At 42.9% G+C, this 21689-nt stretch overlaps 3 protein-coding genes across 4 annotated transcripts; 2 read left to right on the top strand and 1 right to left on the bottom strand.

Annotated features, from left to right (window-relative positions):
* Positions 1–199: 199 nt before the first annotated feature.
* Positions 200–8555, top strand: LOC6567890 (myotubularin-related protein 13). Its single transcript, XM_001994088.3, has 11 exons — positions 200–279; positions 702–895; positions 1294–1397; positions 1486–1788; positions 2017–2982; positions 3055–4067; positions 4216–5804; positions 5864–7451; positions 7511–7635; positions 7694–7776; positions 7848–8555. Exons 2-11 carry the CDS (start codon positions 841–843, stop codon positions 7938–7940), a joined length of 5919 nt encoding a protein of 1972 aa, XP_001994124.1. The 5' UTR covers positions 200–279; positions 702–840; the 3' UTR covers positions 7941–8555.
* A 231-nt stretch (positions 8556–8786) lies between these two features.
* Positions 8787–10786, bottom strand: LOC6567891 (glycine receptor subunit alpha-4). Its single transcript, XM_001994089.3, has 6 exons — positions 10560–10786; positions 10273–10456; positions 9878–10187; positions 9694–9828; positions 9119–9498; positions 8787–9045 (listed from the first exon to the last, which is right to left on the bottom strand). Exons 1-6 carry the CDS (start codon positions 10676–10678, stop codon positions 8896–8898), a joined length of 1278 nt encoding a protein of 425 aa, XP_001994125.1. The 5' UTR covers positions 10679–10786; the 3' UTR covers positions 8787–8895.
* An 883-nt stretch (positions 10787–11669) lies between these two features.
* On the top strand, positions 11670–17827 carry LOC6567767. 2 transcript variants are annotated; one of them, XM_001994090.3, is made up of 10 exons: positions 11670–11749; positions 12437–13417; positions 13537–14472; positions 14760–15643; positions 15701–15853; positions 15916–16325; positions 16382–16595; positions 16762–16962; positions 17022–17402; positions 17474–17827. In XM_001994090.3, exons 1-10 carry the CDS (start codon positions 11725–11727, stop codon positions 17600–17602), a joined length of 4314 nt encoding a protein of 1437 aa, XP_001994126.2. In that variant the 5' UTR covers positions 11670–11724; the 3' UTR covers positions 17603–17827. The 2 variants fall into 2 exon arrangements, with proteins under 2 accessions (XP_001994126.2, XP_032596124.1); XM_032740233.1 differs by having other exon boundaries at positions 11676–11749; positions 12357–13417.
* Positions 17828–21689: the final 3862 nt, after the last annotated feature.

Here is a 21689-nt window from a genome sequence, read left to right as displayed (position 1 = left end):
GCTGTATGTTTCGCGATAAATTGATAATAATGATATTTTAAAATGGTGAGCATTTTTTAGTTTACATGATTGCGCCACTTTTGCTAGTGCTCTGTAATGTTATAGGCCATATTTTACCGTTAAGTAGCACTGTAACTAAATATCGAGTCGTATCTATAAATATCGATAGCATATCAACAACCCTACATTCCGCAAGCATGAAAAATCTAAAAGTTAAAGTAATTTGTTTATAATAAAAGTACCAGGCACCATAAGCGAAAAATTACGAGCAGTTCAACGGTATATATATGAATTCTATAACACTTTACCTTATGACGAAACCAAACATGGCAATTCGCTTAGTGTAGGGGTGTGGTTGTGACTTAAAATTTGTGAACGTTAAAATTGTTTTCTTTTTTTTTTTTACTTTATTATAATATGAGAAATTTTGTGGCACATGAGCAATGCGTTCGGACGCCGATTTCTGGGTTAATTACATATGCGAAACACAAAACGCCTGGCTATATTAATTGAGAGCTCAATTTTTATGCAAATGAGTTTTGTGGCAGGCGGCCAAAGCGGCTGCGATTGCCATCGCTGTGTTGTGTGTATATGAAAACAAAAAAATTATTCAACAACAACAAAAACAACAACGTGTATAACAACAGCACCAACAACAATATTGTTTCATTCGATTTGCGTTTTATGCTTGTACTTCGTAGATCTGGCAAACGAAGAAATCTGAAGCATCAGGCGGCGGCACACAAGCAACAAGAATAATAACAAGAACAAGAGAAACAGCAGCAGTCCCCAAGAACCCAAGTTAGCCTGCAATGTGCAGCTGCAGCGTAAGCGTACGAGATGTCCCGGCTCGCTGATTACTTTGTAATTGTTGGCTACGATAACGACAAAGAAAGTGAGTGCTAATGGTTGATATATATACATGTATGTACAATTTGTATAGTAACTTTTTGGTATGAAATAAATGAAAATAAAAGAGATTATCATAAATAAGAGATCAAGAGTTGTCGCTCGAAATTGGAAGACTTGTTCTCTTGATCTCTCATTTATGATAATCTCTTTCTTTATTTCTATACCAAAAAAAAAAATACAACATATTTTAAACTAAATAATTTCATTGGTATACTTTTTTTTTAATAATCCATCTAAATCATGATTGTCGTGAGTGTTTAATAAAACATTTTCTCAAACACCAATTATATTATTGATAGTTTCAAGTGCCTTGCGACCACTGTATATACATATATCTATATATATATATTAATTTCTTTAATGTATGCCTTTTTTATGCAGAAACTGCCGGCAATGTTTGCGGCCAGCCAATATGCGGCAAAATTGTGCAACGATTTCCTGAGAAAGATTGGCCCGACACGCCCTTCATCGAGGGCATCGAATGGGTGAGTTGCTGTTTCTTAATCTAGTCCGCCTTGCATACAACACACAATTGTTATTCACATTGCAATACCAATTTCATAATAATTATAGTTCTGTCAGCCACTCGGCTGGAATTTATCGTACGAGAAACAAGAGCCAAAATTCTTCATATCAGTGCTGACCGACATAGATGCGAACAAGCATTATTGTGCGTGCCTCAGCTTCCATGAGACGCTGGCCATAACGCAAACACGCAGCGTGGATGACGAGGATGAGACAATTGGCAACAACTGCAGCAGTAGCCGCGGACTGTTGGCCGCGGCGCCAGTTGAACCCATTACGCATCATAGCATTATGTATGCGCCCAAGTGTTTGGTGCTCATATCCCGATTGGATTGTGCCGATACTTTTAAGGTAACCCCACATATAAAATGATTCGAGTCAAAGTTATTTCAATTGCTGCCTTCTACATATTTTATAGGGTATCTGATTTTTTTTTATAAGAAATTGAAAAAGAAAAATAGAAATTAAAGTAAATATGTTGTTAACCCTCTGGCGCATCACAATAGCTTTGAACTCCTAGAGCATAAATGTTAAATGAATGGCAAATATTTATTATATCAAAAATAATTAATATTACAGAACTGTCTGGGTACCATTTATACGGTGTATATTGAGAACTTGCCATATGCGATGGAGAATCTGGTTGGCAACATACTCGGCTGCATACAGGTGCCGCCCGCGGGCGGGCCGCAGGTGCGCTTCTCAATTGGCGCTGGTGATAAGCAATCACTGCAGCCACCGCAGAGCTCCTCGCTGCCGATGACGGGCAGCGGTGTTTACTTTCTGTTCAAACAGCTGGGCATTAAGAATGTGCTGATATTGCTGTGCGCCGTGATGACCGAAAACAAAATACTCTTTCACTCCAAGTGCTATTGGCATTTGACGGACAGCTGCAGGGCATTGGTTGCGCTCATGTATCCATTTCGTTATACGCATGTCTATATACCCATACTCCCGGCCCCACTCACCGAGGTGCTCTCAACGCCGACGCCATTTATCATGGGCATACATAGTTCGCTGCAAACGGAAATAACGGATTTGCTCGATGTGATTGTGGTTGATTTGGATGGTGGCCTGGTAACTATACCGGATGCACTGACGCCACCGGTGCCCATATTTCCATCACCGCTGTGGGAGCAAACGCAAGATCTGCTCGGCATGATATTATTTCCCAATTTGGCGCAAGCGGATCTTGCATTCCCCAATATCGAGCGACCATCGTCGCTCGCGAAAACGGAGGCACACATGGATAAGGAGCTGCGTGCCATATTCATGCGACTGTTCGCACAGCTGTTCCAGGGATATCGATCTTGCCTGACCATCATTCGCATTCACCCAAAGACCGTGATCACATTTCACAAGGCTGGCTTTCTTGGGGCACGCGATCTCATCGAGAGCGAGTTTCTGTTTCGCGTCCTCGACAGCATGTTCTTCACCACGTTTGTGAATGAGCGAGGACCGCCCTGGCGCGCCGCTGATGCATGGGATGAGCTGTACAGCTCTATGAACGAGCTGCTCAAAACGGAGGCCCAAAACCGGAATCTCGTGCGTACTTAACAAATTCGTGTTTATTTTCGATTTCATGTTAATACTATGATCTCTATTTCGTTTATACAGATACTCACACATATCCAGGAGCTGGGTCGCACTCTGTACGAGAACGAGGCATCCAATGCACCAGCGACCTATGCCCAGAAGGTGCTGCGACCGCCCGATGGCGCAATCCAGCGCATCCATCAGCCGGCATTTCCGCGCATCAACACTGATAAGGTGGAGCTTATCATACAGGATGGCATACGCAAGAATGGACAGTCACAGCGTTTTAATGTCACCCGCAATCAGCATAGAATTATACCCATGGGCCCCAGATTGCCGGAGGCGCTAGACGTGCGTCCAACCACGGTACACAATTCAGCGCGACGCCTGGAAGTTCTGCGCACCTGTGTGTCTTACATATTTGAAAATCGCATTGCGGATGCACGCAAACTGTTGCCAGCTGTAATGCGAACGCTGAAGCATCGGGATGCCCGGCTCATCCTGTGCCGCGAGCTATTTGGCTATGTGCATGGCAATAAGGCGGTGCTCGATCATCAGCAATTCGATCTGGTTGTGCGCTTCATGAACAAGGCGCTACAAAACGCCTCCGGTGTGGATGAATACACCGTTGCTGCTGCACTATTGCCCATGTCAACCATATTCTGTCGCAAGCTCTCAATGGGCGTGGTGCAATTTGCCTATACGGAGATCCAAGATCATGTCATATGGAAAAACCTGCAATTCTGGGAGTCGACTTTCTTTCAGGATGTCCAGGCGCAAATTAAGGCTCTGTATTTGCTACAGCGCCGCCAGAACGAACACAATAAGGAGGCGAATTTTGTGTTGGATGAGGTGCCATTGGAAGAGCCAACAGCATTGGAAATTACAGCGGAGCAATTGCGCCAAAGTCCCACCATCGAGGAGGAGAAAAAGACGGAGCTTGCCAAATCGGAGGAGTCCACGCTGTATAGCCAGGCCATACACTTTGCCAATCGCATGGTCTCCCTGCTGATACCGCTCGACGTCAACGTGGATGCGGCCAGCAAGCCCAAGCAAGCCTTTCGGCTCGAGGAGAACCAGAGCGTTTCCAATAGGTAAAAAAGAAAAAACAAATATCTAAATCGATAGTCCAAATTTAAAGTGGAAGACTATATAAATGTATAACCACTTTTGAAAGATCCAACTACTCAGCAGCTGCAGTCCACCTTTGATAGATTTTATAATAACATCATTTTCTTTCAGTATTATGGGCTCGCACAGCCTGAGCGAACATTCCGATGAAGGTTTCGAGGAGAACGATGCCTTGGAGATTGGCGTGACCGTTGGCAAGACAATTTCACGTTTCATTGATTGCGTCTGCACCGAGGGCGGTGTCACTTCGGAGCATATACGCAACCTGCACGATATGGTGCCGGGTGTGGTGCACATGCACGTTGAATCCCTGGAGCCGGTTTATTTGGAGGCCAAACGGCATCCGCATGTGCAGAAGCCAAAGATACAAACGCCTTGCCTGCTGCCTGGCGAGGAGCTCGCCACCGAACATTTACGTTGTTTTCTGATGCCCGATGGCAGAGAAGATGACACCCAGTGCCTAATCCCAGCCGAGGGTGCTTTATTCTTGACCAACTATCGCATCGTATTCAAGGGTTCGCCCTGCGATCCACTGTTCTGCGAGCAGACGATTGTGCGCGCCTTTCCCATTGCCTCGTTGCTCAAGGAGAAGAAGATATCGATGTTGTATCTGGCCCATTTGGATCAGACGCTGCCAGAGGGTCTGCAACTGCGCTCCAGCTGCTTTCAGCTGCTCAAGATTGCCTTTGACACGGAGGTGACGCTGGAACAAATCGAAACGTTCCGCAAGACGCTGAACAAAGCTCGTCATCCGTTCGATGAATTTGAGTATTTTGCATTTCAATCCTATGGCACTATGTTGCAGGGCGTTGTGCCGCTCAAGACCAAGGAGAAATATTCCACACTCAAGGGATTTGCGAAGAAGACGCTGCTCCGCACGGCGAAGCGAGCGGGCTTCAGACAGAAGGCACAAACCAAACGCAAATTGGTACCCGAATATGAGTTGGGCAGCAGCAGTGCTGATGCATTGGAGACCCGTTCCATTGACGACGAGCTCGAGGATGCCGACGAGTTCGAGACACAGCAGAACGAGGCGCTGCCACGCCTACTAACCACCAAGGATATCGAGCGCATGCGCGAACGCAGCTATGTACGCGACTGGAAACGTCTCGGTTTCGATGCGGACGCGCAGCTCGGCTTCCGGATTAGCAATGCGAACGCAAACTATGCCACCTGCCGCACCTTGCCGGCCATCATTGTGGCACCGGTGCAGTGCAGCGATGCGGCTATGACCCACCTGGGACGCTGTTTTAAGGGCCAGCGAATACCGCTGCCCACCTGGCGGCACAGCAACGGCTCACTGCTCATACGGGGCGCACAGCCCAATAGCAAGTCCGTGATTGGCATGATTAAGAATACAACGGGTGCCAATACGATGACACACAACGATGTCACACATTATCCGGAGCAGGACAAGTATTTCATGGCGCTGATCAATACGATGCCCAAACTGACGCAGCTGGACGCACTCAATCAGTATACGGGCATGAATCTCTCGATGAGCTCGCTGCTGGGCCACGGTGTTGGCGAGGATCATCATCAATCTCTAACGCCAGAGCTGATGCGCAAGCAAAGATCCAACTTGACTGTGAGCGATGGCAGTAAATCCAATGCGTCGGGCAACAAGGGCGGCACCATGAAGGGCAATGAAAGGAATTTAGCGTCGCATGCCTTCCGCAAGATGCGGCTTTATACGTTGGGTAAGATAAATGGAAATACGTACATTAATCAATAATATAAATTACCATCTTGTTGACAGGTGAAAAGTCACAGGCCAAGTCCAACTTGAATGGTGACTTCTGTGCGGATTTTATACCCGTAGACTATCCGGACATCCGGCAATCCCGATCGGCCTTCAAGAAGCTAATACGCGCTTGCATGCCGTCGCATAATGCAAACGATGCGGATGGCCAAAGCTTTGCCAAGATGGTCGAGCAATCCGATTGGCTGCAGCAGATCTCAACGTTGCTGCAGCTATCGGGCGCTGTGGTGGATCTGATTGATTTGCAGGAGAGCAGCGTGATGTTGTCGCTAGAGGATGGCTCCGATGTGACCGCACAGCTTTCGGCCATAGCTCAGCTCTGCCTTGATCCCTATTATCGTAGCCTGGATGGCTTTCGTGTGCTCGTCGAAAAGGAGTGGCTGGCATTTGGGCATCGATTTGCTCATCGCAGCAATCTGAAGCCGTCGCATGCGAGCACAAATATCGCATTTGCGCCCACATTTCTCCAGTTTCTTGATGTTGTCTACCAGCTGCAGCTACAGTTTCCGATGGGCTTCGAGTTTAATGATTTCTATTTACGATTTCTGGCCTACCATGTGGTGTCGTGTCGCTTTCGCACTTTCCTCTTCGATTGCGAGCTGGAGCGCTACGATTCCGGCATCGCTTCCATGGAGGACAAACGTGGCTCGTTGAGCACCAAGAATATGTTCGGTGGCAGCGCCGCCAATGGCTCGGATGATGAGTGCAATGTTTATCCGCTGGACCTGCGTAGTCCGCGCACGCCCACACAACTGAATCGCATCGGTCACTCCATTTTTGACTATATCGAGCGACAGCATAATAAGTCGCCAATTTTCTACAACTTTCTCTATTCCTCCAGCAAAGATGAGGTGTTGCGTCCGCAGCATAGTGTCGCGGCACTGGACTTGTGGGGATTTTACACCAATGAGGAGCTGGCACAGGGACCACCCTATGACCTGGAGGTGACCAATGTGGATGACGAAATCGATGTATCCGAAAATAAGGGCAAGCGCATGGTAATCAGCGCCGGCTATGACAGCATTGAGAAATGCAATCCCAACGCCTATGTGTGCCTGCTCAGCGAGGTGAAGCAGGCGGAAACGGAACGCGGCCATCTGCCACAGAAGTGGCAGCAAGTGTGGAACAATCTTGTGGTACCACAACTGGAGCCCATGTCGCGTAAGACCTCGCTCAGCAGCATGCTGGTGCAAACGCATCAGCACAAACGCTCCACGCTCGAGATCATCATGAAGGGACGCTTAGCGGGCTATCAGGATAAATTCTTTCATCCGCATCGCTTTGAGAAGCATCCGTACACGACACCCACCAATTGCAATCATTGTACGAAGCTGCTCTGGGGACCCGTCGGCTATCGTTGCATGGACTGCGGCAATTCGTATCATGAAAAGTGTACCGAACTCTCCATGAAAAACTGCACCAAGTACAAGGCCATAGATGGCACCGTCGGTCCACCAAATGTTAATATGTCGCAGGGTGACACAGCCAGCATTGCATCCAGTGCAGCTACCACAGCACGCACCTCCAGCCATCATTTTTATAATCAGTTCAGCAGCAATGTTGCCGAGAATCGGACACACGAGGGGTAACTTTGACTTATCTATTTTAACTGAATTTCATTAACAAATTGTTTAAATCTTTTAGGCACCTTTATAAACGTGGCGCATTGCTCAAGGGCTGGAAACAGCGCTGGTTTGTTCTGGACTCGATTAAGCATCAGCTGCGCTACTATGACACATCCGATGATACAGCACCCAAGGGCATAATAGGTACTCTCACTTAGAATTAAACTCAGAATAGTATATCTTATATATATATATTTTACAGAGCTGGCTGAAGTGCAATCGGTGACTGCAGCACAACCCGCACAAATTGGCACAAAACGCGTGGATGAAAAGGGTTTCTTCGATGTAAGTTATACTATTTTAATGTCTCGTTTTTTGTATGAAAATTGATTTATTATCAATATTATTGTTTGCAGCTGAAAACATCGAAGCGCACCTACAACTTTTATGCAATGAATGCTAATCTGGCCCAGGAGTGGACTGAAAAGCTGCAGGCCTGTTTGCAATAGAACCAGAATCATCACAGCAACTTACACAGTTTGTTATTAAATCCTGACACTCTTAAGTACTCCTCTTTCGTGGCTTTTGTATAGGCATTTGCTCTATGCTATATTCGTGTTTTGCTCCCTTAAATTTATATATATATATATATATATATATATATATATACATATGTATATTTATACAATATGCTGAATGTTTTGTTTTGTTGTAGGACAATCCAATTAACGTTATAATTATTATTATTAATGTATCTTTTTACATGTGAGAGAGTATTTATTTGTCAGCGCGTGTATTACTCTGGATCTGTAGTAACTCTGTGTGTATTATTTATAACCGAAATATTTTTACATATATAAGTTGAATTAGTGTCAAAAGTTGTTTATTAACACTCGCATAATGCATAAATTACATGAATATTTAGCAACAATTAACGTAGGCGACAAAAGCTAAACAAAATATATAGTAAAGATAAAGAGAAAATATCTACAAAAATCGTGCTGTAAATGTGAAAATATAAAGGAGGAAACTATAATTTCATGTGATTATACGTATATTGCTGACAGGATTGAAATAAGAAAAGTAATGGAAAGGAAGCCACGATAGCAACTTTTTATATACATTTTTTTTATATATATATATATACACATATATATGCTATATGTCTATCTATACATACATACATACTTATATAGTAAAAATACCAAAGATAATTCCACCTTTGTTGCGCAATTAAAATGCATTTCTTAATTTCTTCCTTTGAATTAAATTTAATTAATAAACGCCTTTCTTTATTTATACAATACGATAATATACAATATTTTATATATGTATATTATATATAATTTACTGCAATTCTCATTTGTGTCTTACAATCTATATACATTTTTAAACAAATGCGCTTTGTATTTATAATTTTATGTTGTAACTGCTAAACAACTGTCCCAAGTTCACCAGATCAGATCATAGGAACGTCGTCCAGTAGACAATATTTAGAATGAAGAACGAGAACGGAAAGAAGAAGCGCGAGAATTTATCTATATAGATGGCGGTCGCATGGCCATGGCAGAATGTATCATATTGTGGCTCAATTATCGACTCCCGATGATGATGCTGCAAGACGACACTCTTCAGAGTTTCAGGTTCAACAAGTTGTGACAGCCAGTTGCTGCCACAAAATACTCACCTTCAAATCATCCAGATCTGTGATATTTTCATCGGAATAACCCTTCATGGCCTTGGTAGCCACCGGTCCCATAAAGTTGTTGACAACAGCAAACTCCATTAGCGATAGAAATACGAAGACCGAACAGGAGGACATCCACACATCAATGGCCTTCACATAGGACACCGGCGGCAGCGATTGTTGCGATTGTGTATTCTGTGTGGCCAGCGTGAGCAGCGAAGTAACGCCCAACGTAACGCGTGCCGGTATTGCCTCCGGTTTGATCCAAAACGATATCCACGACATGACCACAATCAGCGCCGATGGTATATAGGTGTGGAATAGATGATAACCCAGACGTCGACGCAAATTGAATACAATAGCCAAGCAGGTGAAGTTACCTGTGGGAGATAAAAATTACAAATTACAAATGTGATTTTAATTAACAAATAATATTACATATTAATCGTAATTATTTCTAAAGATAAATATTATATGATGTGCAACCGTTTCTGTTTTCAAAACCATTTAAGAACTATAGAAAACACTGTTTAATTCAAAGAAAATAACGAGTTCATTTATTCCAAATCACTTACCTGTTGAGTACTCTATGGTGCAATCCGTCGTATAATTATTTGATATATCCAATTGCGGCAGCTCGATCTCAGCGTTGACCACCAGCGGATCGGTCATGTTCCAAATGAATACCAAATCCTCCACAGTGTGAGACACTAGAAATATTATTGTTATTTTTTTTAAAGAAAGAACTGTAGCACTTACAGCTCTCAATCATCATAGAGCAGATTTGTGTATCATGTGGATAGGATTCGAATTTCATGGCGCACGATAACACCAGCGTCAGCTTGGACATGTAGAGCAGTGTTTTGTCATGGTAGAGCCAGAGATAATGATTGGGTATGCTCATCTCATGGAATGTCACCTTTTTGGCATTCTTAAAGAAGCAATCGGGTCGCCAAATGCTGTGCAGCCAGTCCACATCCAGGATGCGATACTGTTCGCTCATGTTCTCCGGCAAGCGCAGACGCGGATCGCGCCAACTTTGTGCTAAAAATATGTCCGTCACATAGGTCTGTAATAAAAATGGATATTGTTTGCACCAAATGTGGAGTCACTCATAGAGAAGAGTTCTTTGTCCCAGACCCAGGTTCAGTTACCATGGACTCCTCATTAATCGAGTCCAGCGAGAGCACTGTGACATGGAAATAAACAACTGTCGGCTGGCCCAGCAGCTTTGGTGCACGATTCTTGTCATAGGTTTTCGATGGGATGGGCAATATATCTGGCAGCGATAGACTCGATTCATAATGAGAAACCAGCTCGGCACTCTCTGTATTGTTTCTGCAATTAGAATTGGATTTACAAGAGAAAGGGCCGATGTAATTTTCAGGTTATGTTACAGCCTTGTCTGATGCAATATATTTTATTCAATATCATTTATTACCTGAAACCATGAACACAATTACATAGTTGAATTGATTTTTCAAATATATGCAAATAGATGGCGACTGCAATCAGGAAATTATGCTTTTTCAATTGTCCAAATATGTTTGGCATTTGCATTTTGAACACACAGCGCGTTTGCGTTTTTCGAATTTCCAATATCAAATCAAAAAATTTTGATTAATCTAACGGCTATTTACTAAATTTATTTTTGTGTATTGCCTAGTTTTGCGCGTTTTCACGTGTTGTCTGTTTGTTTTTTACGTTTATATTTCAGTTTCATTGTTTTACGGCACATTGTTCTGATGTGGATGACATTTTTCAAATGCACAAAAGCACTGAAACATTTCTAGCTCGATTCTGACATTTGAATGCAATTTATTGGATTATTTAATAAATGCAAGACGATTCCTTTTTTCTTTAAGTTTATACGGCAAACCAAAAACAAAACAATAAAAGAGTTATATAGACGTTGTGCTGTGCGCTGCTCAAGGTAGGTGATAAATTAATTTCTATGGTTTCATTCGTTTTCATTGGCATTCCTCTCTTTGCTATTGTACTTTTCAAAATGACATGCCTAAGGTATGTGCAAAACAACAACAGAATTGCAAACAGATAGCGACTAGTCGAAGCTAAAATACCTAGCCAGTTATAAAATGGGAAAACAACTGAGAAATCAAACATTATCACTATTTCCGCCTATGCGCAAAACGCATCGACATAGTTATTATGCCCCATGCAAGTAAAAAAGTAGAATCTGCGTAATGCCTGACTGATAATTGACAAATCTACGTTGACGTATTCCTAACCCCAACTTATACAAGCAAATAAAATCATAAATTTGTATATTCCTCACGTCGTGCTGTAGCATTCAAATGTAGATGAAATGCAACTTGCGTTTAAAAACACCCGCCAAATTATTTCATTTGTTGTTAATATTACAACGTTGCCAGATGTGAGTTGCAGCTGCTCAGCTGAGCGAACGAGTTGCCCATAAGATCAACCCTCGAACTGTGTGGCAATGCCGCGCACTATGATAAATATTGATTTGTTTTACTTGTATGTACTTGTATTTTTAAAGATGTAACTAAAAATCGGTTAAGCCACAAATTAACTATAAAATATAAGCAATAATATTCATCAACAGTGCAGAGCACAAGTTTAACATGGAATTTCCGCAACAAGTCGAAGGTAAGCTTTGCTAAGCAGGCAACTTCAAATTTTTCGGCGCAGGGCATCATTCAGTTTTTGGGGCTGTTGATGACGGGGTTGAGAAAGGTGAGGTGCCCGTAGAGAAGGAGGTGGGGTCGACCGTGTTCTCTTTTGTTGCACAGTGACGTGATGCCGCTGCGGCGCAGTGTGCAATTTCTATTTGATATTGATTACTTGCCAGAAAACCAAGATACACAAAACTCTAAGAAACGAAAATTACGAAAAGACGATAAAATAGATCTATCATTGGACGACGAACAATTACAATTCTTGCTGACATATGGAAATGCACAATAATAATATTCAGATCTTGTAAGGTCAAATTATGAGATGAGCAGATTTAACCAGATTAAATTGTCAATGGTGAGTTTGGTCAAAATATTAAAAAAAAAACAACAAAGTAATATATGATAGCACTTCAGTTTTCTACCGATTACTTATTGACTGACTAATGAAGAACTTATATGTAAGATAAAGAAATAAATAAAATTGCGTGACATAGTTGAAAACACTTTTGCAAGGGCTCACAAATCGGAAATAAAAGTTATATTGTTTTAATTGGTTCCCTTATTTTATATCATTAAAGCGCAACTGTAATTGGCCTATAAGATATATCAAATATATACTTATTGAACTCACAGTCCTAAACAAGTATTTACCCACCAGAGATTCTGGTCTTGCAACAACGAGCAACATATACCTACGATGTCGTAATGGAGTCTCCGCTATATCCCAAGGTCAACAATAATTTGAGCTCAAAGCTGTCGCCCAACGGTGCTGGTGACAAGATGAGCTCCAGCATGAACAGTAGCAGTTTGGAGGACACCACGCCCAGTGATTCGGGCATACAAATGCTGGATTCGGAGAATAGCGACGTTATGCTAGAGTCCATCAGTTCACAGACAGGTCTGGACTACGAGGAGCAGCCGGTGAAGGCAACTCGCGATCCTGTGGACACCAATTCGAATGTGGCAGTGGAGGAGACCATGACCACAAGCGCTTGTTCGACCTTTGACAACACAGACAAGATCGTATACAGACGCAAGGTGCACAAGGCTTCGGCGACGCCGAAAGCGCCCAAGAAGCGTGTCTCCTTTCACGAGGACATCCTCAAGAATACACGCACCGACAACATACACATCGAGCATGGCTTCATCACCTACAAAAACGGACGCAAACTGGCCGTTGTGGGCAGCAACTCAGCGGGCGTGGCTGGCGCTGCTGGTCGCTATTCCTGGTGCGCGGAAAGGGAACGCGTCCAAGCACCCACTGAGCTGAGTGCGGCGGGCCAAGATTTTGAGGAGGCGGCTGGCGGCGGCGCGGGCGGACGCAGTCGCCGTCTGGTCTATCGCAATGCTTGCTCCGATGTTTTGGACTATGGCAATACGGACATCTACGATACCAATGATCCAGTCGGCCTCCAATATGACAACTCGGGCGTCTTTGAGTATGCGCCCCCAGCTGAGGACAAGCAGCGGGATGAGCGATTGCTCTATCGCTGCGCCTGCAGCAGCTCCAATTCTAGTCTGGATTCGGATGAGCAGGACAAGAACTCGAATAGCAATCCCAATCGCAAACAATATGAACAGGCCAAAAGCAGCTCCTGCGATTGCATTGGCATGAGCCATGCCAACAATAATCTAATTGGTAACTGGCAATTTTTACTTGTATACATTTTCCGATTCCTCTTATCAGTCTCTCCCAACTTGGGAACTTGCTCAATTTAACTTTTATATAATCGTATTCCTTTCAACTGCTTCACGTAGGCGATAATTGCTACTATTCGGAGCCCAATATTGAAGATGCGGGCAGTCCCAAACAGAAATCCGTGTGGAACAAGGAGAAGATGCCCAAGTCAAGCTGTTTAAAGAAGACCAAACGACACACGAACATCATACACGAGCAGGATCTCAATGGACGTGTGAAGAAGTTCAATGTGCACGACATCAAGCATCAGCTGCTGGACAATAGCAGCAAAATGATCTTTGGCTCGCTGAAGAGCATTTTCACGTTGCCGCTGCCGGAACGTGGGGTGCCCGAAGGCTCGGAGGACTTGCAGGCGGTGGTAGAGTGTGTGCCCGAGCTGGAGCAGACGCCCGAGCATAAATCCAAGCAGTTTGACTCATCCAACTCGCCGCCACTCAAAGCCAAACCGTTTCTCAGCAAGAGTCTCGATGGCAACAAGCAGACGCAGTGCGTCAAGAAATTCGTGCACAATGTGGATGAGCAGCTGCGTCGCAAAAATGATGATAGCTCCGCTGAGGCCTCACCCATGGACAGCCAGCAGTCGCCTCACGTGCTGCGACGTCAAGATGAGTTCGATAAGGAAACAGGCGCCGCAACGGCACCAATTGTCACCAGCACACAGAGCGAATTCCGCAGCAAGTTCATCATCAATTGTGAGAGCACCGTCTTCGAGCACACGGGCGTCTCCTACGAGACCAGCGCGCCCCAGCAATCAGAGCCATTCTCCATGTCAATGACACAGCACAGCAGCGTCGCCAGCTTGCTGGAACGCGACACGCCCATTGCCCAGCCAGCGAGTCAGAGTCGCAGCTCCTTTATGGGCGCGCCCCTGGCCAAGACATTCAGTAACTTCTTTCGCAGTCTCAAGGAGAGCTCAGTCAACACACCAGTCGAAAAGGAGCAGCAGCACCACCAACAACAGCAACAACAACAAGCAGCAACTGATAGTTATTTTGGTAAGTGGAATAAATTTAAATATAATATATATATATATATATGCATATATGAACAATATAAAATACAAGTTTATATATATATATATCATAGTCTATTATATAGTTCTCATAAAGTATCCTAAGATAAACTATATAATGATCCCAATATTTTGTCTCAGTTCAAATTCCTTCTATGGCAATTATAATTAAATTATGAACAAATATATTTATCTGTACGATTTTATATATTTATCTGTAGTTGTAGAGTTTTATAATTGTTAATTAATATAATTATATATCTTCTACAGCTACGAAAATGTCAAAGACGACACAGCCACAGCAGCAGCCGATGCCAGCCAGCAAGCTGCCCACCACCCACTCTTCATCCACCATATCGGAGCTTAGCTCCATTAGCAACAACACCAACAGCAACTCCAATTCCTTTCCCAAGCCCCAAGCGCAAAACACAGTCCATGCTTTGGTGCTGGGCAGTGTGGAGCGACAGTCACGTCATCTTCCATCGCCGCTGAAGAAGCGAAGCGGGCAGCCACCACGCTATGGCGACCAGCAGCAGCATCACCACAGTCGCAGCCTACACAGTCCCAGCAGTTTTTTGGGGGTAGGAGGCGGTGTCGTTGCACCTGGCAGCAGTGGACGTGACTCGAAGGCGACCATTCTCAGCGAGGAGTTTGACGATATATTGACCATAACGACGACAACAGATACGGCAAATGAGCGACCCTCCACAGAGAGCGATCTGGTAATTGTGGACTATACAGATGTGGATTATGGACAGCTATTGAAACCACCAGCGCCAGCGGCCAAAACCTCGCTCATTAATCGCTTTCTGCGCAATGTAACCCAAAAGAAAATACTTGAATCCTCGATACGCAAAAATGATTTCTTTGCCGATAAGCTGCGCAACGAGCAAAAATCCGTTGGATCGCATCTCTATGTGCGTGGTGCGCGGCCCAAGAACTACGAACTGATTGACGATTTGAATGCTGAGATTGCAATGGAGATTGAGATGTCGGGCGCCAACTCGCCACGACGCGAACTGGCCGTCGGCATGGATATGGATTTGCCAGGAGATGTTTCACGTTTCGAGCTGGGCATCGGTGAAATATCCATTGACCTATTCAATGGCAAACAGTTGTCCATTCTGCACGAGCCCAACGAGCAGTTGCTAAAGGTAGATTAGATTAGCCAATTAGTAGATTCAATTATTGGACCCATCTCAACCTTGCAGGTCTTCAAGCTATACACCGGTTATAGCAACGAGGGATTTATGACGCCGGTGTTGGTACTGCTTACAGACAAAACGTTGTATGTGGCAGATCTGGTGCGTAATTGCCTGTGCGCCAAATTCGTGCTGGCCTACAAGGATCTGGATGTAATTTTGGTGAGTTGACTCTGCAAATGTAGAAGGAGACTATTTAACCTAATAAATCGACTCCGTTTCAGATGGGCCCCTTTGGAAACACGGTGCTTTTGAGCAACAGCATGCGGGACATGCAACAGGTACTACTTGCAGGCGGACCCTATCCAGCAGATGCACTGGTCGCCAATCTAGAGCTGTGTGCACGACGCAGCGGCTCCACATTGCCGGCAGTAGGTCAACTCACCTTGGAGCATTTGGCGCCACTGCAGGCTTTTGTGCGTGCCAACAGTTGTGTGGGCAAGGACGAAAACTGGATGTTCTATGCGGTGGTCAATATGCCAGCTGGCGGCGCACTCGGCATGGGTTTAGATGGTGAACAGGAGCCGCTGGGTCCCCACATCAAAGGTTTTCTTATGAATCGACGCGTGCGGGAAACGGCAACAGTAGCTGCAACGACTAAAATCCACTGGCAGCCCGGTTACTTCTTACTTAAGTGAGTGACAAAACCAATTCTACTCCATATGTAACTAATTCTACTTCATCTTCTAGAGCTGGCGTTCTGTATATGTTCAATGATTCTACACAGAAACTGCCCAGCTGGGCCATGGCGTTGGCGGAGTGCCAGGGCGCCCGGCGTGCCGTTAAATCAGCCCGTCCGCATTGCTTTGAGATTATGTTGAAAGGCGAACTGCTGCAAATGGCGGCGCCCGACGAGTATGTGGCCTCCGAGTGGCTACAGGCGCTACTGCAATCGGCCAGTGGTGTGAGTTCAAATCAAAAATAATCCTTATTATAGTTTTTAAACACTTGTACGATGAGTCATGTCCAACTCCCTTTCAGTTTTTCTAAACTATAATGAGACATGTTTTGGGTCCTAGTCGGTATATCTAAAACATTATTACATTATTAACATTATTATTCGCTTTTAGCTGTTTGAGATGCAGGAGCGACACAAAGCGCTAGGCTGCACTTTAATAGTTACACAAAATCATTTGATAACGCTGCGCGAGGACTTCTCAGCGCCACTGCGTCAGCTAAATCAGCAGGTGGAGACGCCACCAGCTGCTGCAGAGCACAAGCAGCTGCTGCGCGATGAGGACATGCTGTGCATCTTTGAAACTAGCAGCTTGGTAAGAAGACAACTTTCACACGATCAAACTCCAATTTAATATTTGTAATATCTTTGCAGTTAAGCTCGACGATGAGCACACCAACACGTGGCACTCAACGCTCCTGTTCCTCGCTTAACTCGACGCCCACCAAGCACTCACAGGATGCGCCCAGAGCGTTGCAGAAGACTGCTGCTGCTGCAGATGCAGCTGGACAATCGCAAAGGATGAGCAGCGTTTATGGAAAGAACTCTGGCCTCGAGATACTCACGTGTGCGGATATAAAAGCAATGACTGGCATTAAGATACCCTCGCACAGTGAGACCTGGTGGTGCATACTAGAGTTCTCCTGCCAGGAGGCGCCGTTGGAGTGCTTGGATGATTTGGTTATATTCTTTGCCAGCAGCATGGAAATGCAGCGATTTCTACGGCTGCTCGAGCAACTCTGGCAGGCCAAAAATGTACGTTAGATTTGCCATTAATAATATTTGTATTGTATTATTTATCTAAAAAACAATCTCTTGCTTCACAGAATGATCTCTTCCCCATAACCATACTGGACGATGATGAAACGCTCGCAGAGCAGTGCACAATGCTCTATTTGGATATTAATCGGGCCTGGGAACCGCTACTATCTGCTGCACTCGGCTATCCACTATAAACGCGAAAACTACACAAATATACTCTATGTCATATATTCATATTTAATAATTTAGCTAGATCTGTGCAAAATCACATATGAAACAAAATGCTTAATATTGGAATACTCGAGCAAAATTTGCTGAAAAATCACAGACTTTATATCAGCATATATACACACTTTATATAGATGTAGTTATATATCAGTGTCTCTATTTACAGATACACGATATGCATACACTTTGTATTATGATTTATAATATGTACATTCGCCGCTTCACTGACTCATTCATTTGCGCTGTTTTACAAATATATTTTGTGTGATATTAACTTTTAAGTTGCCAATTGACATATGTTTATTTGGGTTTACAAAGTTTTCTTAAACGTACATTTAATTTTGTTATTACACTTGTTATATTTTTCTTTTATAAAACCACCGTGTAGAAAGTTGCACAAAAAACCCCAAGGCTTTACTATGTGTACATTATATTTTGATATCTAAGGAAATATACATATAATAATAATATTTCGTAAGCATTCGTTAAGTGCAAACAACCAACAAACAAACAAACCAAATCGTTAGCAAATCATTTATCATAAATAATATGTAGCTAAAAGATATACGTAAATTAATCTAAATATTAATGGCAATTGTATGTCTCGATGGTATTTTTTGGTGCATGTTTGAATGAAGTGACATTGAATGAAATGACATTGAAAGTATTTACTTATATTTATAAAATGTAATCTCTCAATATACAATATATATACCATATATATATATATGTATATATATATATATACTTATGTATGCATCATTACAATGCTGATGTTTTCGTACAGACCGAACTCAAATGCCTTAACTTTAAGTTTCGTAGAATAAACTACCAAATGGAATATTTGTTACCCACATATAATTTGCCAATTATGATATGAAATCAGACAATATTCGATGGTTAGAGAAGCATGCAGCTAATAGTGGGGATATCGGTGAAACGTAAACCCCATTGTAAAACTCATTTATGCTTATGCAATTTTCAATTAGCAAGGCTTAAAGTCCACACCTCTCTCTCTCGCATAGTCCATGCCTAGAATTGGCCATAAACTCTGTATGAAAACATCAGATAAAAGCTCATAATAATTAATAAAATTGAATAAACGCAATCGTGAGGCATTTTTTATTTAACCACTAAGCTCTCTGATTTATAACCCCCGTTGACATTTTCAAAAGAGCAAAGAGTTGGAGCAGCAAACCGCCCTTTGGCGTTTGAGAAATGTTAGTTAACTGGGAGGCATGGCTAAGATAATCATATTAACAGCTTTGCAAAACGCAGAAAACTAATGTGTGGAAGTGGTATGTATATATATACATGTATTGGTATATTTATATGCGCTTAGGTACATACATTATATACAAATATATAATCGATGATGATGGGATGGCTTGGCATGGTGTGTATTTGTAATTAACGGATGGGGGTCTCTGCAGCTGCAGCATAGAAATATACATACCTATGTATATATATGCATATGTATGCCTGCATCGAACGAATTAAAATAATGATGTACCTAATAATTAATCAATCTAATAAAAACAGAGGACTCTCTTCATTCTAACATACATACATACAGATGCACAAATGCATATATATTTGTGCATTTGGCCGGAGAGTAAATGCATAATTGGAAAATATGCATAGAAATTAAAGATAAACACATGTAACAATAAGTGCTCTGAGATCCCAGCTAAACAAAGCATTGCCTTTGAAAGAGACACCAACAGTAGGAGGATAGAAGCGCAAGAGAATGAGAGAATGCGAGGCTAAAAAGAACGCATGGAAAGTCAAAAACTCCAACCCTCATAATAAGTCAACGAATGGAAGACTACAGCAGAAAAAAAGAAACAACAACAACGACAACAACAGCAGCACCAACAACAATACACAAGAAGGAAAAACGCTTCAGCGACTTTGAGCCTATGCGACTGTTGCGTGCGCTGCAAACCAGTTTACGAGGTGTGCATGATATACAGTGTCTCGCAGTTCAACTGGAACAGCGCCTAGCAAAAAATTTAATTGCCTGCCATAAACAAATTATTCAATATTTTTTAAAAATTCCAAAGAACTATGGCAGGTACATATATTGACTACCTAAATGACTATATGACCCCCATAAACTGGGATTTTCCCGCCGGCTAGGTCGGGTTATGTAAAAAAGTACCTTAATTTGTGGTCACATATTATGTGGAACAATGGCGTTATGGACACCTGGGTGCCATAAAACCCAGATTTTTTACGTCAGGTTGATTATTTTTGGTATAAATAGACCAATCCTTCGTAGTCAACAAGGACTATGTGCTAGCGGACTACCATTGAACAACGGAAACTGATCCTGGAACACTTCAGGATTGGATATTCATATCGCCAAATAGCTAAAATGGTAAATCTGAGTACCACAACTGTATTCAATATCATTCGGCGCTTCGTCGACGAAAATCGGATAGAGGACAAGGACAGAAAGGCACCACACAAGATTTTCACCGAACAGGAGGAGCGGAGGATCATCAGGAAAATAAGGGAAAATCCCAAGCTATCGGCTCCAAAACTGACTCAACAGGTGCAGGATGAAATGGGGAAAAAGTGCAGTGTGGAAACTGTGCGTCGGGTTCTGCGCAATCATGACTTTAATGCCCGACTTCGGCAAAACCCACTTGGACAATGATTCGTAGTTCTGGAACACAGTCATATTTGCAGATGAGTCCAAATTCAACATTTTTGGCTCGGACGGACGGAATTATGTGTGGCGACAGCCCAATACTGAGCTGAGTCCCAAAATCCTAAAGGCAACAGTCAAGCACGACGGTGGAAGTGTCATGGTATGGGCATCTATCTCGGAAGCCGGCGTCGGAAATTTGGTGTTTTTTGAAACAACAATGGAAAAGAGTGTGTATTTCAATATATTAAAGGAAAATTTACTCCAAAGTGCCGAGAAGCTAGGAATCGGAGTACTTCCAGATCTACCAGACAACGACCAGGACAACAACCAAGAATAAGTCCGGATTAGTACGGTCTTGGCATATCTGGAACTGCCTCCACATGATAATTCCACAGGCCCAGTCTCCAGATTTAAATGTTATTTAAAATTTGTGGGCTCTGCTCGAAATTAACATCCGGAATCACAAATCCGATCTCAAGAATGCTCTGCTGGATGAGTGGAGCAAAATCAGTCCAGAAACGACCCGGAAGCTGGTATCTTCCATGAATAATAGGTTAAGGGACTTTATTAGGGGTAAAGGATATCATACTAAGTATTAACATCCTTATTTAAGTTTTTATACGCCTAATATGTTACTTTTCTAAGACTGTTCCAAAAAAACTTTGACATGTATTTTGGATATGTTTTCAGTTTTTGACTAATTTCAGTTAATTATTTAATATTTTAATAAAAACTGAAACTTCCTTTTCAAACGTGATATAACATAAAACAAATTGGCATTTAAATATTTTGCGTTTATTGTTTTGTTTAAAAGTTATAGCACTTTAAATATTTTGCTAGGCGCTGTTCCAGTTGAACTGCGAGACACTGTATACACATACATAAGGAACAAGTATATAAAATATAAATTCGAATTATTATTTAATTTATTAACTATGAGTATGGGTCAGGCTTCAGCATTTCACTAGTATTCTGTTCTCTGTATTTTTTGTAATGCATTTGTAGCTAGCCAGTAGGGCACCGGCAAAAATCATAAAGCACTTGCAGGGCCAATCGCAGGCATAAAAACAAACGCATGCAAGTGCTGTGAATGCTGGCTGACGTTCAGGCTGAGAGGCTGCTGCTGCTGCTGCTGCGGCTACTGCTCTCTTATTAGAGCGTTCCGTCCTCACACTCACGCACACAGACAAGTGCTTATGCTGAGGCTGCACTCACTTTCATTAACACAAGCACAACGCCAGCAGAATAAAATGCAGCGACGCTGCCGAGAATGCTCAGCGCTCCTAGACATCTCCGATACACACACCACACACACATGTACAAACGTAGGCACATATATACATACATACATATGCAGCTACGTTAACGCTTATACATATATACGCGTGTATAAA

The sequence above is a fragment of the Drosophila grimshawi genome, unplaced genomic scaffold (genome assembly GCF_018153295.1).
Source record: "Drosophila grimshawi isolate 15287-2541.00 unplaced genomic scaffold, ASM1815329v1 contig_311, whole genome shotgun sequence".
NCBI classification, from domain to species: Eukaryota; Metazoa; Arthropoda; class Insecta; order Diptera; family Drosophilidae; genus Drosophila; species Drosophila grimshawi.
Note: the sequence above shows the minus strand (reverse complement) of the source record. Positions and strands in the feature narration are given on the sequence as shown.

Coding starts and splice junctions, on each gene's coding strand:
- LOC6567890 (XM_001994088.3), top strand. CDS start 841: ATGTCCCGGCTCGCTGATTACTTTGTAATTGTTGGCTACGATAACGAC. Junction 1,789..2,016: donor ATTGTGCCGATACTTTTAAG/GTAACCCCACAT, acceptor TTAATATTACAG/AACTGTCTGGGTACCATTTA. Junction 4,068..4,215: donor AACCAGAGCGTTTCCAATAG/GTAAAAAAGAAA, acceptor ATTTTCTTTCAG/TATTATGGGCTCGCACAGCC.
- LOC6567891 (XM_001994089.3), bottom strand. CDS start 10,678: ATGCAAATGCCAAACATATTTGGACAATTGAAAAAGCATAATTTCCTG. Junction 10,188..10,272: donor CGATTAATGAGGAGTCCATG/GTAACTGAACCT, acceptor TTTTTATTACAG/ACCTATGTGACGGACATATT. Junction 9,499..9,693: donor CACCATAGAGTACTCAACAG/GTAAGTGATTTG, acceptor TATCTCCCACAG/GTAACTTCACCTGCTTGGCT.
- LOC6567767 (XM_001994090.3), top strand. CDS start 11,725: ATGGAATTTCCGCAACAAGTCGAAG. Junction 14,473..14,759: donor AGCAACTGATAGTTATTTTG/GTAAGTGGAATA, acceptor TATCTTCTACAG/CTACGAAAATGTCAAAGACG. Junction 15,854..15,915: donor AGGATCTGGATGTAATTTTG/GTGAGTTGACTC, acceptor ACTCCGTTTCAG/ATGGGCCCCTTTGGAAACAC.